Here is a 20,074-nt window from a genome sequence, read left to right on the forward strand (position 1 = left end):
TCAAATTTTGAATTCTTTCCTAATTTGGAACTCCTATTTAGAAAAATCTTCATTGATGGAATTCAGTTCCAATTGAATTTAGATGAGTTATGAAATCTATTGCCACGTCATCATCCGAAATTGGAAGCTTTTCCTTGAATTTCCTTCTCTCTCTCTTAGCATGCCGCGGCCCTTAGTGGGAATTAATCCCATTAATTGCTACTTAACTCTCCTTCCCCAAATTGAAATCATTGATTTCAAATTAATTTTCCACCCTTTCTATTCAAAATCTGAAATTAATTTCAGAATTTGAGTTTAAAAACCTCCCTCCCTCTCTAATGAAAACCGCCGGCCCCCATATTGGGCTTCCCCCCATTAATTCTTTCCATTAAGGGATTAAGTGCAATCAAGTTTGGGATTCAAAATTCCAAATTACTCCCTCAAAACCACTTGAATCTGAAATTTTTTCAGTTTCTAAGTATTCCTCTTCCTCTAGCTCACGGCTAAACCATCCTCTCCAAATCACTGATGCTCTCTTGCAACCTACCACCCAGCTGAGTGGACAAAATCCGGGCTGCTGTCACCAGTCCAGGAAAGCCAAAATCAGCAAGGAAGGGGTCCAAGAAGGCCAACTCCCAACTACTGCCCAGGACTTTCCCAAGTTCTTCCAAGTGGTTTTTCCAAGTTTTCTACAAAACAAACTGCTGTCCCTGCTGTCCCAGCTGCTGTCCAGAAGATTCCAGCAGCAGTTTGCTGCTGCCCCAGCTACTCGGGAGCAACCATCAATGGCCCGACGACTGGGAATCATTCTCCCAATGTTGAAGACTCGCTGACCAAGAAGGGTGTTCGTGGATTGTGGTTGTCCAAGTCATCCAAGAAGCTGCCAACCCCCACACTTCCGATCCACCAACAAAGCACCTCCGGAAACCTTGTATTACCTCATTCCTTGGTGAAACTCTTTCCTAATGCTCTTATCTTCCTAGTTTAATTTTCGTTTATGGTTATTAATGGATTCATAAAGATCATGTCAATCACTCGCCGCTAAAGCCTAGTAATTAGAAGAGTTGTGTGAGGGATCTTCTTATAACAACTAATCTTATTGTTAATATTGGAATTTCTCGTTGAAATCCACTCATGTATGCAAAGATAGATTTAGTTGATTATTAACGATCTCAACTTCTCGCATGTGTTTAGACCTAAGCTATTTTATCACCTTATTATTTTTATTTTGTCGTTTATCATCAAGAGAAAGCTTATAATTATTGTGCTCTAAAATTTAATCGTGCAAACTTCCTTAATTTAATCATCCATGCTAATACGTTTCACATCAGTTTCTTTATTTTCTTTTCCCTCCTAAAGGAACCCTTTGGGAAGCTTTTGTTTTATAAATAGCAGCCTACCTCATCTCTTGTTAGCAGCTTTTGTTGAATTCAAAAATTTAGAAATCTGTTCCTGGTTTTCTCCTTTCCTCTGAATGCCAGCCCTAGCCGGGTGGTAACCCCTTTGATGATCCTTTTCCGTTCCCCCACTTCTCCTTCTCCTTTCTTGCTGTCCACAAGAATCCAGCCCCCAGCCGCAGGAATACCCAGGCTGTCCACGTCCCACCAGCAGCATCCCTACAACTGCTAGCCTTATGCACCTTAGCACCGGGGCCTCTTCCTCTTGCTACCATACAGACTATCTACCTCCGATTGGGTAAGTTTCCAGTATCATTTGGTATCAGAGCCCAACAAACTGCCACAAGAATGCCACCAAGAAGAGTCAATCCAAGACCAATTCAAGAACTCTCCATGGAAGAATTGCAAAGGGAGTTTCGCCAACTTTAAAAAAGGCTCGTGGTGTGGAATTGCATCATCCAGCATAATACCGGAATGATGAAGCACATTAAGTGGAGAAAAATCCTTTTCACTAAAAAGCCACCTTCAACAAGAATTTTTGGTGGAGAGTTATACAGCTGAATTTGAACAACTGATGCTGAAGTGCAACTTGGTTGAACCAGAAGAAAACACTAACTCGATTTCTTGGAGGTCTAAACACCTCCATAACAACATGGTACAACTGCAACCATATTAGATAATCACCGATGTCACCAATCTCTCTCTCAAAGTAGAAAATAAACAAAGAACAGGGAGAAACAACATCAACGTGTCAGCGGGGCTAGAACCCCCTTCGGCACTAGGTCCAATGCTTGGTTGACAACCTGAAACCAGAAGAACCGTGGCCGGTCGTTCTATGGGGTCTCCTTTCCCAGCCAATACCACCTCCCTCCCTACACGCAACTATTTCAAATGTCATGGGTTTGAACATATTGCATCCAATTGTCCTAGATTGGTTACCTTAGCAGAGTAAGTGTTGAATGAAAACCTGCTTCTTTGGATTAAGATATTGAAGAACTTAAGGAAGAACAACTTCTACCCACAGATGAGGGAGAATTACTACTCGTTTGTCACTTTTTGAGTGTACAATATGAAAAGAAGGATGACTGGCTCCGCCACTATATTTTCCGAACACGAAGCACCGTCCAAGCCAAAGCATGTAATTTGGTGATCGATAGCGGAGATGAGAAAATTTGGTATCCACACTCATGGTGGAAAAAAACAATCTTCCAACCACTATTCATCCCGGACCATACTAGCTTCCTTGGCTCAAAAAGGGAAGCAAAATTTTCATCACGATTGGTGGGAAATTCCAAGAACAAGTCCTTTGTGACGTTGTTCCCATGCATGATTAGCACCTTCTAATGGATAAGTTCAACAACCAGTAGCACTCAAAACTTCGAAAGCCTTCTTCGTTCTATTTTATGGACTGCTAACCTCAGGTAACTAGTGGGAGGTGGTTCTGGTGGAGGAACTATCCAGGATGAAAAAGGGATAGTGATATTAAGAACTTCAGAAAGATGGCAACCAAATGGAATAATGTAAGCAGTGCTGATGATAAGTTTTTTTATCTTCTAGTAATCCAAAGAAGAGGGCATATTGGAACATGAAGACGAAGGGACTGGAAAGTGAAGGCTGATGATAAGTTTTTTGATCACCTGTTACTGAGCATGCATGAGCAGTGATGCTTGATTTATTTTGGAAACATGTTTACGGCACAGTTATAAAATAGCTAGCAATCACTTTTTTATAAAGCATGGAAGAGGCTCAAAACGTAAGCAGACAGCAAAATATGTTTACTGGAAACATAACGAACCATGATATATTTCAGATATTAGTGGAGTAATAACGACTATCCTCCTCAAGCCAAGTTTGTTAAGACCAAAATCCCGAGTATCCAAATAAACTAAAGTGGGTTGTAGTAGTCAATATTCCACAACAAAGGTAAACATGATGCCTAATAGTGGTAAGGAATCACAATAACTGGAGTCCGAGCAACTTGGAATAGTGATCAGATAATATGGAAGCTTTAAAAAAATTAAATAAGGGTAGCAGTAAGCTTTAAAATGAAAAAAAGATAATGGCTCAACCCTGCTGATTTAGACGATATAGAAATTTTTAGCAACTATACATAACATGAGAATGATTAGTGAAGTAGAGTGTAAAACCCGGAATTTGATGATTGTAGTCGTCGCACGCATTTCGATGCGTCACGACGAAACTTAAGTGAAAAAATCAAAGTTAACAAAATTTGACGGAAGTAATTTAATAAAATTCTACGCAAAATTCTGAACGATTTAATATATAGAACTTATATATAATTTTATGTATTTTGGGAAATAAAATTTTTAGAAATTTAGATATACCCATAATACCCTTACTTATTTCTTAAGCCGAAATGTTTTAAGTGAGCGTGTAATGGTGTTTTGGCAATACCCATCTTCTTAATATAACAAAACCGAACCCCCTTCCCCTCATTTTGCATGGTTCGGCCGCAGAATACAAAGGAGCAGACGGTGGGGGCGACGGGGGGCTCCGGCAACGTTTTTCCAGCAAGGAAACTAGTGGAAATTGAAGAGGAAGTCAAGGGAAGAAAAAGGTATGTCATAGAAACTTGATTTCTCTTCTCTTCCTCAAGATATTTGGAGAAGAAACTTTTAGGGTTTTACCAAAAATGCGTTTTTCTTTCAAATTTTTTTATGAAATCGATAGAGAAGATTTAAGAGAATGATTTAACGATAGAAATGAAGTTTCTTTGAGAATTTTTGGAAATAAAAAATAGGGCTTTTACCAAAAATTTCATTTCCTTAAGGTGCTTTTACAAAAATGGTTTATAAGGGTCTTAGGAATATTTTTAAAACAAAATTTTGAGTTTTCTTAAGAAATTTCATTTTTCATAATTTCCTAATTAATTAAATCCGAAAATTAATAAAGTAATTATTAAGATATGTTTAGGGAAAATTTTGGCGTATTAAATTGATGAAATTGAGAATTTACGGTTTTAAAAAATCAAGGATTTTAATAAATCCGAAAATTAGGATTAAATTATCTTAATTTTCCTAAATGTCGTGAGGATCGAATAATGAAAAGCGAAGGGTTTAAACAATCAGGAATTTGATTAAACCTTAAGGAAGATTTATTTGTGACACGTCTTTTTATGTGATTATTAGGTTGTGACTTTAAGAAGATCGAAGTGTGTGTTAAAACGACACTTTAAGAAAGTATTGTACTTGTGTTAAGGTTGGTACTCATATTTATTGTAAAAATTTCATATTTATGCTTTGTTCTTTTATTCAATGCAATTAGTTGGAACTTTCAAGTTATATGATTTACAAATTTTATTTTGGCAAATAACATGTTACAGTCTTTTATTTCATGATGTTAGTGAGCTTTCATATTATGTTTAGATTCAAGGTTTTTATGTTTTAAACAAATGATTTTTTATTCACAATTATTTCTCATTAAGCATATGATTGACTGAACATAAATTATAAAATATAAATTATGATATAAGACTGTGCATGTTGATGCGGAGTGTCCAAATAGTAAAGAGACGACAATACAAATACCATCGTAGAGAACCTCAGGAAGAAAGATTTTATGTTTTCTGTTTTGTGTTTGAGCCAGTGGATTGCATTTGAGTATGTTAGAGTTTATATTGATGTTTATGTGTATGGATTTTTAGTTGTCTTGGTTTAAAAGAAACAATTTGGAACGCTTTCAGTTGATGTTTTAGTGGCTCTTTCTTATTTATGTATGGATGAAATGAAAGTTTATCTTATGTTAAAAAAGTTCAATGAAATTATTATGATATATGTTATGGTGTTTTCTGTACGGCTGTCTACTCCCGCTCCGTTAATTCGGGCTAGCCGGGTCGGGTCGTGACATAGAATGCACACACACACAATAAAGAGTCTTCTTAATCAAGAAGCATGCTTCCATACTGGACCTATATGATTGGGAAAGGCTGTTGCCGAGGTAACATGAACACCCATTGCATGTCCAATAAATTAAAAAAATATAACCGCTTAAAATAAAAATATTTACAATATCTTCATAGGAAAACCATAAAATAAATAATATTTCAACTTCTCTAGGAAAGTTAGAATCAAACTAATGAAAATAATTCAGCCATGAACCAACCTTTGCTTCTTCCATCTCACTATTAGCATTTTCAAGTCCATCTAGCATTGAGGAGTCCTTGCTCACAAGAGAAACCTACAGAGAAATGTTAGTTATATTTCTAGTTCAAAAGGATTAAAGATATGAAAGCTAGAAGTATATACCAATATTGGTGTTAATTGCCCTTCCAGATCAAGAAGGCCTTTTGCAAATGCTGCTGCAGACATCTGTAAACAATATGGTCAAAGATTACAAATTTCAGTATTCCACTCGGTTGTCATCTTTGTACCATGGCTGCAATTGGTGCTTTTGCCTTTTATATGAATCCAGATGGACAATAAAATAAGGTTGTTTTACAGTGAACTGTGAATTTATGATAGTGTTTAACATTAGCACCTGAACTCGGCCCTCATCTGAGCTGTATATTTTTAGATCATGCCTATACGTGCTATGAAGTCGAAGCAAACCAGTACCTTCCCCTGAAAGTTTCATAAGAAAAAGCAGCGAATCAATTTAACCAATTACGAGAATTATTGTTAATATACAGTTTCAGTAATTTTAACTAAAATGGCCTATTTTACAGTTCAACAACATGAAAGCAAAACATGAAATTTGCTTACACACGAGATGAGGCAAGCCAATGGCACGAAAACTTGACACCAACGAATTAAAAAAAAATTGCAAGAGAAAATTGACAAAATATCTCTCTTTAAAAAAAAGGTGGTCGGCATATAAATCAAATTAAATTAAACTAATTAAAAGATAGCTTAAATTAAAATTACTATTATTTTGCCAAATTTATACTAAGTGAAATAGATATATACATGATGAGGTATGCGGCGGAATAAGCAGGTTCACAAGAACAATCAACGAAGGCAATAAAACTATAAAGGCTTTTGCCTGAAAATATATTTCATCAACTGTTTCTCTCATCTTCTCCGGGAGAAGATAAACAAAACGCCCAGAGCAAGGAAACTGGCTCATACTAAAAATAGCTACTGAACTAAAGGAAGTGCCTATACTAATAACTAAATAAGGCAATAGAAGTGGAGCAGGAGTAATGCTAACAGAAAGCTGCTCCTAACGTTTTAAAATAACTAACTGAATTAAAACAAAAGCATATAAAAGGTAACGTGTCGCCAACGGTCGAGATGCCCCGTCGAGATGCTCCGCATCAATACATTATATTTTTAAAACTAAAAATCCATTAAATCACCTAAATCCTATGACTTGACTTCGATCCCAATATGTTGTACGAGTTTTGTCCACCACGTGATGCCACTTCTCTATCCCGTCCATCTCTTTAGAAGAAAAATGAAAAGAAAACCCATCCCATTGCTCTCCCTTTCCACTCACACCCCCCCCTTCCCCCCCCCCCCCCCCCCCCCCCCAAGCAGCCACGAACTCCCCTTCTCTTCCCATCGATCACACCAACCTACTTCCTATAGTTGACTCTAGGTTTACTTATTGATGGTGAGATTAGTTAGGAATAAGAATAATTCTCCCAATAAGATCTTGGGGCATGACATATGAGCTATAATATGATATGAAGCCAACGAGTTATGAGACCTACGGGTTATGGAACCTACGGACTCAAGAGGTAGTGCGACCTCAAGAGTCTACGAGCTGCAAACCTAGAGCTAGACATTTAGATTTGACCTTGAAAAAGGGAAGTTATGAAATGAATGAAAATCTATAACAATGATTACTTATTGTGATTGTATGATTTAAATATCATATGCAAATGCAATTGGCTTAAAATAATGCTACTGATATTATAAGACTTGTAATTGAAAGTGTAATTTGGGTAAATATAGTTCTTACATGCTACATTACATGGAATTCCCTGTTAGAATGATTGTAGACATGGGTTGCTTATATACGCTTATTATAGGCGCATCTTAATTTACCTGTTGATGCTCATGTTCATTATTTTTTTTTCTTACATTTGATTATTGTATTACAGTTGCATATCTTTATAGGCATCAAAGCTAACCAGATGCTTCTTCTGACTGTTATTACAAAAAAGGAGAACGATAAAAGTTGAAAGCCAGAATATAATATTTACTTTTGTCAATATAAATAATGTTTAGATTGAAGTCTATAGTTTATTAATAGTTCCATGTTTTGTTTTTCTATAGTTACTATGTAGATAAAAATTTTGAAAATTAAATTTAGATAGCTTCCACTTACGATTGATGTTTTAAACTGTCTTTCATTATTGTTCTGCATTTGAATGACAGAAATTGTATTGAAATGTAATGTAGTAATATAAATGATTTATAATCTCTCCTTTGTCGTGTTTCGTATCGGCTATTAGGAGTAGGGTCAGCGTGGGGCGTGACAAATACATAACACCCTTTCACCAACATAATGATATTATCCAATTCTTTGAAAATAAAAACAATGTAATTACTCTTGATGCATTGTTAAACCTTTATAAAAGCGTATGAAATATTTGTTGCATTACTAATACTCATGACATTTAGAAATATGACATGGATATATTACTCAGAAATAATGATAGTAAAATAAAAATTTTCCAAAAAAAATTATCTCCCAATTTTCACATCTCAAGAAAATGATAAGTAACATTTTTATAAAGTTATATTTTTATTATGATCATTTTGATATATATAAGTATATAGGTAATTATAAGTTTATTAGCTTAAAAAAATTAAATTACTTAAAAATTATTTAAATGAATTTATTTAAATACTACTATTAATTAGAACAATACAACATCAAGTCTTTATCCCACTACGTAGGGTTGGCTACATGAATCCTACCTCTCTGTCCTATTAAGAGTCAAATTATCAAATGTCCCATTAGAATAATAATGAAAAAAAAAAGGTTAGGATATCCTATCAATTTTTTGGCCAAGATGGCTTTACAACTTTTAGATATGTTTTTAAATGAGTGCAATAAATAAATAATTTGTATTGTATTTATCTCAAAACAAATCAAAAGGATAAAATTTGTGATTTTTATATGATATTAGAAAAAAATAAAATTTGTGATATAAAATGTAGAAAATTTGTTTAACATTTCTAATTTTTATAATTAATTTCTCATATTTCCCTAACATAAGTAATTATCTATGTAGTGTGTAATTTTCTATACTATATTCCCTAAAATTAAATTCATATTCCTCAAATGATTTATTTATTTACATAAAAAATTTAGATATAGTCAATCCAAAACTAATAAGGAAAAACCTAACTTGGATGTATATGACTTTAAAGATCGAGACAAATACTATTTGCCACAAATGCATTTATTGTCCTAAACAGGCAAATAGAGATATATCTTGAGCCCATGAGCACAAGATTGACCCTTATGGAACATCTAAACGAAGTAATGTAACTAGATATAAGAAAAGGTTTTTAGATGTAAAAGAGGAGTTATTTTCTTATCAAGAAGGAAAAAAAGCAAAACAACGTTTATGCATGGCACATAATGAAAGGGTGATAGATATTACAGAAGAACCAGTTAGTCAAATATTCATACATTGCTTAAATACAACCTTGAAGTTTCCAATTTTTACATCAAACTACTACACTAGTTTTAAAGTCATAACTGCTTGTTAAGTCCTATGTTAGAAATTTTAATTTGTAGGTTCACTCTCGAAGTTTGCCTTCATTTATAATAGGTAGAGAAATATATCACATTTCTTTTCAATTTTGTATCATGTTTTAACTTTTAAATCATTTATTAAATACTTAATATTTTATAATTACAGCTGAATGAATCATTAAAATTTATATAAGTTATGAACGCTCAAGTCAATAAATGTGCTGTTTTACTTCACGCATCCAAGAAAAAAAAAAACTTTGAGCATCTCATTGAGATTATATATGCATACATATATGAACATCTGTAAGTAAACATACATAATGTATAACATATGTGTATATATGTATGTATTCACTCCATGAACTACAGCTAGCGAAAAGCTACTAACATAATAAATGGAGAAGTATCTACTGTAATTTGCATCAAACGAAAGCCTTATAATGATGTGATGATGATCAATACGCCCAATTGAATAGTCACCAACCAAGCGAAGTCATGACATAAATTTGTGAATGACATTGAAGTTTGGACTGCCCAATTAAGTTTCACAAACAATGGACAAATAAAGAGGAGTCAGCTAGAAGATCTCTTTCTCATAAAAAATAAGCACCAATTTACCTTGAAATGACGAAGGTTGTTTATGATTTGTTGGAGCAAAATATTGATAAAAATGAAAAGGAATGTGCACAAAACTAGATGGATGCAATCACGTGCCTGAAGAACCACTCTCCACTTTTGCAAAAAAACAAAAATTGCTAGTAATCACAGGTGTGGGATCGAATGAAATGCAAGTAGCTAAAGAAGCCTCAAAAATAAAAAGGAGCTATCAACACAAAAGGAAATGACGATAGCTGAACTAGAGCAAGCACTGTGACTGTAAAAGCATGCGAAGAGGGAAGTAATAACGGTAGGATGGGGAATAAGGAGAGGATAGTTGGTAGGTGCATCCTAGAAGTGGTGGGAAATGAGAGGTAATGAACAAGAACAAGAAGCAAGCCACCAGAAGAGGGAGGCCAAAAGTTAGGGAGGAGCACAAGAGCAAAGCATTGAGTGGCCCACCCAGAGCCATTCCCCACCTCGAGCAAACATGCTCACAACAACAGCAGGATATGCAGGCAACACTCAGGGCATGCAACCATAGCATTGCGTAAGCGAAACGAGAACACGAGCAATCACAACAGTGGAGATGGTATCGCGAGCCACCTCATGAGTGAGATGGGTGCACCAGAACAATTGAAGAGAAGAACCATCGCATGGCTAGGTGATCTCGCAAAATAATCGAGAGCACTGGAGCGACGCATTGTATTCTAGAGCAATGTGACACTTGTATTATCTTATTGAGTCTTTAGGAGTTTAGGGTTTTGTTCTATGTATAGGTTTGTCGTTTGAGTTATTTAGTATATCACCCACTCGATCATGATGTATAGAATTTCAAAATGAGTGTTAGAGGTAGAATTGATAAGTTAAGTTGTACTCATCACTGCCACATCTTACGTTCAACCGAAAGAGGTCCTCATGGGGCATGACAATTGATTTGCCCATTGAATCTTGGGAAATTAAAAAACAGTCGAAAAAAGCTAATAAGGTAGAATGAATATCCAAACTGAAGGTGCTATTCAAGAGCAGCATTTTACTAAAAACCATAGTGGACTATCTAATGGAGAACGTGCAATGATGAAGATGAAGAAGAGGGTGTAGTGGGTGTTGATGCACATACAGAATAACTTGAAGAGTGAACAAGAAACTAGACATAACAATAGATTAAGAGGGTCTGCACATTGCTTGATGAAAAATAGGGTTACAAGTCTGATGTATACCAATATTAAGAAGGAAGAATATATAAATAGGCATATTCATTCCAAACCTCATTGTTATTCTAGCAATAAAAAGAAATGTTAATAACACAATGACGCCTACATTGAAAACAAAAAATGATTTTCTTTAGTCTGTAAAAAAGGTAGAGCATTACATAAAACAAGAAAGACGCCTAAGAGAAACTAACCTGGATACATATGGTTCCGAAAATACCTCCCAAGTTCTTCAGCCTACAAGAAGTAAAAGAAGTATATTACAAAAAAGTAATACGGACGCTAAAATTAACAAGGTCAGAGAGATTATATTTAAGTGTATTGTTGGATGTGAGCACAAGTGATTAATGTTATGGGGTCGTTGAGTGGATCGGAATGGACTTTTTTAGGAAAGGGAGAATCAAAGCATTAATGACCACCCTATCACATAATCATATTTCTTGAAGGTGAAACTGACGCGTTCCGCCTCCTATCAGCAGAGGGAGGGCCGGCGACCACCAGGCGAGCGGAAGCGGCGGGGGAGGGAGCCGCGCAGGTCGGCCAGCCGAAGGGAAGCAGGGGGCGAGGCGGAGCGGGCTGGGCGGTTCGGCCTTGAGCAGAACCGGTCCAATCCTGGACCGGTTTGGCTCGGGTCTGCCCTAGGCTGGGCGGTTCACCTTGGGCGGCCCACTAGTGGGTTTTGTTTGGTCTTTTGCTTGCTATAAGTAGGGATTAAGGGGGGATTTCTAGGGTTATGCAGAATTTGGGTTTTCTCTTAGCCGTTTCTATTTTTTCTCTAAGTTTTCTAGGGTTTATAGTGGGAGACCTTGTCCTTCTCGAAGTGGACAAATTGTATCTTTCTTTTGTGTTGAACTTGCTTCTCTTTCAATACTATATGGATTCCCTTTTCTTTATTGTGATTGTGCCCTAATTTTGAGAGTTTTTCCTCATCTTTTTGGAAGGTTTGTGCCCTAATCCGAAAATCATCAAAGTGCACAACTCTTGTGATTTTACCGTGGGAATTCATTGCTTTTGATCTTGTTTTGTTCCTCTCATCTACTTCTACGTGGAATTGTGCTTTTTGTGAAGAATTATTCTCTTCATTTGAGGGGAATTAGGGCAAAACCAAATTTGTGAAACCCTAGGGCGTATCAGAAACTTCCCTGAAATTAAGGAAGAATTATTCTCCGCATGAAGTTAAATAAAAGTTTCAGCAAAGTATATGCAATGGTGGCCTATTACTCGACCTGCTTTCTTCCTGCATGTGTAAGAACGCCACCATACTTGAGAACCATCAAAGCTTCAACTGGGCGTTCTTCCTCACCTTCACCATTATTCCTTCGCACTTTGACCCATTTGAGGGGCTTCAGTTGCACTTTCCTGTAGATACCTGAAAAATGACCACCCTACTACCATATACAGTCACACTTCTGTTAGAAAAACGAGTTTAAATGAAGAAAGAAGTCTTTCAAAAATTTATATCAACAGAAAAGAAAGTATAGTTTGTATGCAGAAAAGAAAATTCAGCATGCTGTAGTTACATTGCGCATAATCTTCTTAAAATATCAATGTAAGGAGAACAAGTTTATAATCAACAACAAATAACCAAAAAAGCAGAAAGTTGAATAAAATCATCTTAATTACAACCTCCGGCAAAAAACAGCAATAATGGTTCAAACCTCGATGTGCAAAATGATCGTTTAGTAAAAGTCAGCCTGATGAGGACATCGTCAGCAATTTCGACACGTGTACCATCGGAGACGCCGGAGATCGACGTCCACGATCAGGAGTTTTATTTTGAGTCATTTTATGTAGTAGTTTATTTTATTTTTCAGTTTTTACTGTTTTACCCTTATGGGTGGTCATTTGATATTGTAGCCCCGAGGGCATTTATGTCTTTTAATTTTTGTTTCATTTTGGCCTATTTATAGGAGGCCTAATGCATTGTAGTAGGGGATGATTGATATGAAATTTCAACTTTGGTTTTGGATCTCTTTGTGAGTTCTAGAGTTCTCTTTGTGAGTTCTCGAGTAAGAATTAGCCTACAGAAGGCTCAAAGCAATACCCAACAGCCCCTTGGTGGAGCTCCTGGTTTTCTATATAATTTCTTCTTCTTTCTTCTCCCCTAGACGCTGGATCTTCCCCCAAACCTGCCACCAACTAACCGGCCAACAACCTGCCCCCTTCCCCTTTCCGTTAACAACTGGAACCCGCCCCTCCCTCACCCGTCAACCCTTATTCCCCACCTCCACTAAAATCAGCCCCACCCTGACCCCTTGGATCCCCACCCGCCGGCTCCCAATGACAAATCCTCCCGTCGGCCTGCTCCCCTCACCCCAGCCGCTGGAATAGCCACCGGCTTTAGCCCACCCACTCTCTTGTTTGGCCGCTGATTTCCCTTCCCCCACCTCTTCAATTCCCATTAATTCCCCCATCATAACCTTCCTAATTTGGCTCCAATTGTTTTGGACAGATTTTGAATTTCAAAATCCTATTGAATTGAATTGAAGAGCTTTCCCTTTTCTCCTAAACCGTGAGCTAGGAAATTCTCCATATTAATTCAAATCTGATGACTAAATCAGATTTTAATTAATGATCCATTAATTAGCCGGGCCCACTACCAACCACTAGATTTTGAATTTCAAAATCCTATTGAATTGAATTGAAGAGCTTTCCCTTTTCTCCTAAACTGTGAGTTAGGAAATTCTCCATATTAATTCAAATTTGATGACTAAATCAGATTTTAATTAATGATCCATTAATTAGCCTGGCCCACTACAAACCACTTAAATTCCACTCCTCCCTCTCTCTCCCTCTATGGCCGGCCACCCATTGCCTCCCTTCCTTAATTAGGAGCTTAATTCAAGGCTCCAAATTAAGCCCCATTAATTCCCACTTTCCCTCCTAACGTCTAAATTTCAAATTTCAAAATTTGAAATTATGAGAGCCCAACTCAAATTAAGGAAATCTAAAATTAATTTCAGATTTCCTCTCCTAGCCTAATCCAAGCTCCTCATTCAAGCCGTCCCTTCCCCTTCTCCCTACCTTGGCTACTCCCCCTCCCTTGCATCCTCACCCTTGGGAAAACTTATTTGCTCATGAAACTTGAAGCCAAGAGAAGAAGACGACCTCCTCTCCCAACCTCATCGTCATCGGTGCATGGCCGATCCGGAGATCGACCACGGATTTTATTCTTCCCGGACGTTGGATGCTCACTAGTCATCCCGTGGACTACCCGCCTCCGGCTACTTCTCTAACGGACTACACTTTGAGCGCCATTTGTCTCCTAGTGGCATCGCTCAGTTTGCTCTCAATCTTCCTCTGTTAAAGCTCCACCGTCAAGAGCGTGAGTGAGGGACCCAAGGTGAAGAGTTCTATTTGTTAATCGTGGATTATTGTTTCTCACCATAACATTACTCTCTATTTATATGTTGTCAATTTGATATTGTCCCGTTAATCTAGTTGTAACCGCATGCCTTACATAATTTCGACTTGATAATTCTGAAAACCTAACTTGGATAAGCAATAATTCTATAACTAGCAAAGTTTTAATAATCTTATATTAAAATCCCCAAGCAGTTCTTGTTCCATGCACATATTTCACATCACAGCCACTTCGATCAAGCCTCCTAGATATGCCAGAAAACTCAGGGTGGGTCGAGACTTCCTATGGGCACAAGTATCCATAATTAATTATCCCTCCCACTCACATGACTCTCAATTAAGAAGATTGCTCAAGCTCGCTGTTAAAGCTAGATTTAGAATTAATTGATACGAAAAGATTGGGGGATGGAAGTAAACCCGATCAAAATCCAAAATGACATTTAAAGCACAAAATCATCATAAATATACCAAAAAATGTGTTCCCCTTACGTTAAGTGGAGTGAAAGGGTCTCACACGCAATTAAGAAGATTGCACACGAAAGGTTCGAGAACATTAAAGGGCTTGGGTGATGAGTAGTTGGGAAGAAAGGGAAGTCTATAGAAGAATCCAAAGGGACAATAGTGGGGAAGGGTTTTTAACATCTTTTTTTAAATAAGAAAGGAGAAGCAAACTAGCTTCCGTTTTCCATCCACACTGCTCCACTTTAAGCAAAAATCAATAATAGAGATGTAGTGTCTACTGACTTCATTTAATTACCATTTTAAATAAAAAAAGTGATGTGTCAATATAAATCACAAGATATTTCAATTAGCTCAATTTATTAGACTATTTTAAAAAATATAAGTTTATTTAAGCACATAGAAGTTTCTTGTTACATATCATATTTACCTTTAGCGCATATTAAACATATCACTTGATTACAGGTGAATATAAATGCTAAAAATGTAATTGTCAAAAATAATAATATTAAATTGAGAAAAAAGCAAAGAAAATGTCATGTCATGTGAGATAGATTGACAAATTAACCTACAAAGGAAAAGTCAAAAGTACTAACGAGATGAGCCTCCATAGGATAAAAGGAAAGTTCCTGACTCTCAATACTAAAAAGTTGATAATATAATGTTTAACTTTGAGATTGAGGGGATATTGATAAATGCTATGTTGATTGTCCAAACTTTATGGATGGTTTTAGGACTGATGAGCTAGATGACGATCAATGATATAAATGTGTCAAAAAGCCAATAATGCATTATATGATATTTCTAAGAAATTATTTAGTGATAATGAAAATGAAAATAAAAGTGGCGCAAGTAATTGATAAATAGACTGCACTATATAATTTAAAACTTGAATGACAAATTTCATGATCAAATACTCATGTCATTCCCTAAAATTAAGTCTTTTATTTAATTAAATGCAAAGAAAGGTAAAAAATTAAAAATTAAAAATTTTAAAAAAGCAAAGAAATTTTTTCTTTAAATATTATTTATGCATTAAATTAGTTATATCTATAATCAGAAATGCTCATGTTAGTTCAAAATACCATCACACACATTATTACATATTGCTTGTATGTTTGAACCTTATATTAGTATTGTTTATCCCACTGAGCGTTTAATTCATCAGATGTTACGATGATCATTTTTTAGGAAAAAATAAATAAGCAAATAGGACAATAGACAAGTAAAACAGCTTACAAGTACCCTAATATTATGGATAAATCCATAGTTTTGAAATATAATATAGAAAATAATATACGTGATGTATATTAAAGACTTTTGGTATGTATAAATTATTTATAAAAGTATTAGAAGCTTTGTAGTCTATTTTGATGATTTAAATCACGCAAGCTTACATATAAAAGAGTATCATAAATCTATGAAAGGATGAGACATAATTTTTGACAATTTAGTCAGATAAATTTCTACTCACTCAATCATGAATTAAAAGAAAATTCAAGGTGTAGATTAGAAATGTGTTTGCCTAGATTATCTACCTCTATTACAACTCATGATTAACAAAAGAGAGGTCAAAAGGGGGGAATGAAAAGTTACTAAGCAGATTCATAGGAAATCAAGTGCAGCTTGAGTCCGGACAATATAATTCCACACATCCAAATTTCACACGCTCACACGTACTTACTTGTGATTGTCTTTGGAACGAAAGGCACATAATTACATGCAGGCATAATTTTATTTAGCCTATGGGTGCTGATTCACTAGATTTGATTGAAATAGAGAGAAATACAAACTTGATGGTAACCTGCGGATCTACTTTCACTCTCAGGACCTTAACATGGAGTTCCTCCCAAGATATTGGTCGGGTCGGTCAATTTGGAACTATAACTAGATTTAATATTTATGTCAAAATGACCTATCTTTCCAAAATACTAATTTCTCAATATAAATGCCGTAATAGAAAAGTTACCCAATATTTCAAAAAGATTTATCCATGCACAAATTCATCAAAGATTGTACAATTTGGTCTTAATACTTCTATAGTAATGGTGGTTAAAACTCCTAAGGTAAGAAATGAAACTCACAACATACCTCCTCAAGCACAGCTTTGACCTGACGAAGTTTTTCTGCATGTTCAATATCTTCAGCATCACTATCACTTTCCCGGCCAGACCTAGTTTATACAGTAGTGGACTATCAGTATTCATGCCTGGAAAAAAAAGCATTTATTAAACTATGTAATTACCAACATCACCATTTAAACTTCACAATACACATTAACAGTGCTTTCACTTTGTTTCTCCATAAGTCTAATGTAAGCAGGTGGTGGAAGTGGGGTCTGACTTTAGGGGTGTAAGTGAGCCCAGCCGGCTCGAGCTCGACTTGTTTATGGGCTCGCAAGCCGAGCTAATTGAGCTCGCGATTCGAGCTCGAGTTCGAGCTTAAGCCGGTTCGGCTTGTGAGCCCGCGAGCCAGCTCGAATAAATATTAATATTTTTTAAAATAAATTTATTTTATTTATTAAATTTAAATATTAAAAATAATAATAATCACCTAAATTAAACATTTCATTTCTTAAAAAATTTTATCTAAGTTTTAAAAATCCCGATTAATTTTTAAAATTTTTTAATATCCCTCCTAAATTTAAAAATTCCTGCCCATGGCTGATGAGCCGACTCGCAACCCGGCTCAAGCTCGTTTACAGTGAGACGAGCTCGACTCGAGCTCGACTATCGAGTTCGAGCTCTCTTTCCATGTAACGAGCCGAGCTCGATAAGAGCCTAAACTCGACTCGACTCGTTTACACCCCTAGTCGACTTTGATACATTAATTCTCGAAAAGGGAAGAATCTGATATAGAAGAACCAAGGAGACAGAGAAAGATGACATTGAAAAGACAAAGATGGATGCATGCCTCAAATGTATGAAAATAATGGTAAAAAGAATAAAAGGAACTTAAACTAAGTGAAAAAAGGAATTGATCCCAGTGTAATACCCAATTTTTCAAAAATATAAGATAAAAATTTCTCTTAAATATTATACCTCATTTTTTAACATCGTGAAAATCATTGAACTATTTTTAAAAAATTCTAAATTTCATTTAGATCATTTTAATATATAGAAGTATATAGAAATATTAACAAATTAAGTTAGCTATTAATAATTTCACTAATATTATTTTTTTATGTTAACATATAATACTGTAGTAAGAATCGAATATCCAAAATTACATGCCATGCAAGAGTAAATCGACAAATTGATGGTGGGAATAGTACATAGCATAGTTAATTGCAATAGATTGTTAATAACCTAACCATATCTTATCCAATTTCTCCCTTATTCGTATCACTTCCCAAATCGTAATATTGGAATTGGGAAATAAAAGGGAGGTTTTGGTAAGGAAATAAAGAAGGAAATATAGGAAAAGAAGAGACGAAGAAAAAGAAGAAGAAAGAGAGAGAGAAACGGATTCTCAGTAGAGAAAAAATAGAAAAGGACAAGGGAGCTTGACACAATAAAACAAATAAGAGAAAATAGGGAAAAGAAGAAGGGAAGAAGGAAAGATAGAGAAAAAGAAAAGAAGAAAAACAAGAGAAGAAGAAAAAGACGAAGAACAAAAATATGATGAAGATGAAGAAGAAGAAAAGGGAGAGGGAAAAAGAGTAAGAAAAGGGGAGGAGTAAAAAAACAAAATTTTCATTAACAATCTAATGTTAGTATTATCTTCCTCAAATTGAGTTTGGATTCGAGTTTATATGGTTGAATGCTTGAATGAGGAGAAATCATATTTAGATAAAAATATTATTTGATGTTAATTGATTTAGCTTCAATTTGGTATTTTAAAAGTGTATTTTAAGTTAGAAAATTATTGTTATTAGGCTCTTTACGAATGAAAAGGCATCGTGATGTAGAACAAAATCTGAAGTTTTCAGATTTGCTCTCAGAAATAAAAAAAAAAAATCAATTCCAGCTTCAGTACTGGGAAGGAAAATCATAGAGGGGCTTTAGTCTTTAGTCCAGCAAGTCTTGACCGTGAGAGAGAGGAGCTTGGAGAAAGAAATAAGCAGGCATAAGAGGGAGGCGGCTATATGAGGTGAGTTAGGGAAAAAGAATTTACTTTCTATTCCCAATTCCATATTTAGGAAATAAAACCAGAGATTGGATTTAGAAAATTTCGGGTAGGGGCCAGGTTAGAGATTTAAAATTATTTCCCAAAGCAATAGTGAAGGATTAGGAAATAAATTTTAATCAAAGCCAATAAATAGAGGAAGAGGCCGGCAGCATCCAAAGGGAAAGATGCGTCTAGAGCAATCAATTGGGTTACCTAAATTGGGTTTTGGGATTTAGGAAAGAATTATTTAGATCCATTTGAATTTAAAATTCAAATAGAACTCATTTACAACTTTCCAAACATAGAACGACAAATTTGGACAAATTTCAAATTTCAAATTAGTTGGATTTGAATTTTGAAAACCTCCCAAAATTAAATCACCCAAATTAAGCAAGGAATTAATGGGGATGAGGAGGTGGATGGGGAACTGGCGATTAGAGGGTTGGCCGGCAGTATGGGAGCTTGGGTGGGATGTTGGCCGTGGGTGTTGGACGGGGAAAAGAGGGGTTTTCGGGTGAGGCTAGAATCCGGAGGCCAAACGAAAATGGGGAGGAGGAAGAAGATGAAGATAACGACAAAGAGCAATAAGAAGGAACAAAAGCAAATAAACAAAATATCAAAGATACAACCGCGAGCCCGGACACATCCTGCGGCTGACGGGTACTATGTTGCCCTTCTCCAAGGGACTTCACGCCACGAGCCCGGACCCATCCTGCGGCTGGTGGAAACTCCGACTCCCTCCCATAGGGATTTCACTAACGTTCTTCCCAAAGAACCCAAGTGCAAAACGCAAATTTTTTTTATTAATAATCCATCATGTTCTAATACAAGAGCAAAGGCCTCTATATATAGGCCTTAAAAGAAACTAAAAGACAATTTTGCCCCCTGGGCTTACATAAAATAAATCCATTAAGGATAAAATAAATCCATTAAGTGTAAAAAAAGAAAAATGCATAATTAAATAAAAATTACAATAAATAAAATAAGATAAAATGAAGGGATCTCGGCCGTCGATCTTGGTCTCTTCCTTTGATTAATGCCCACCGTCGGATGTCCGCATCACATCGAGGCGATAGAAATCAAGAAATTTGTTCCGAATAAGATCACATACTCGATATCTAATATACTATAATTCAAATTATTCTTGGTTATACTAATGAGGACATCAGAAATCTATGGCTACGATCGTGCCTATTTATTTTGATCTATTTTATCTATTTGATTTGTTATTGTTCTTTTTCCCTTTCTACCCTCACTTGAGGGCTTTGTCTTATGTATTCC

The 20,074-nt window shown here is 35.7% G+C and overlaps 1 protein-coding gene across 2 annotated transcripts in view; it reads right to left on the reverse strand.

Annotated features, from left to right (window-relative positions):
* Positions 1-20,074, reverse strand: part of LOC110098418 (inositol hexakisphosphate and diphosphoinositol-pentakisphosphate kinase VIP2) — a gene marked incomplete in the record, with an annotated part of 93,146 nt that overhangs the window by 26,284 nt on the left and 46,788 nt on the right. For both annotated transcript variants that reach the window (XM_028698086.1, XM_028698087.1), the window contains 6 exon segments: positions 5,499-5,573; positions 5,642-5,704; positions 5,874-5,956; positions 11,056-11,098; positions 12,088-12,246; positions 16,775-16,856. In XM_028698086.1, coding sequence (XP_028553919.1) covers positions 5,499-5,573; positions 5,642-5,704; positions 5,874-5,956; positions 11,056-11,098; positions 12,088-12,246; positions 16,775-16,856 — 505 coding nt within the window.

Source organism: Dendrobium catenatum, unplaced genomic scaffold, assembly GCF_001605985.2.
Source record: "Dendrobium catenatum unplaced genomic scaffold, ASM160598v2 fragScaff_scaffold_123, whole genome shotgun sequence".
Taxonomy (NCBI): Eukaryota; Viridiplantae; Streptophyta; class Magnoliopsida; order Asparagales; family Orchidaceae; genus Dendrobium; species Dendrobium catenatum.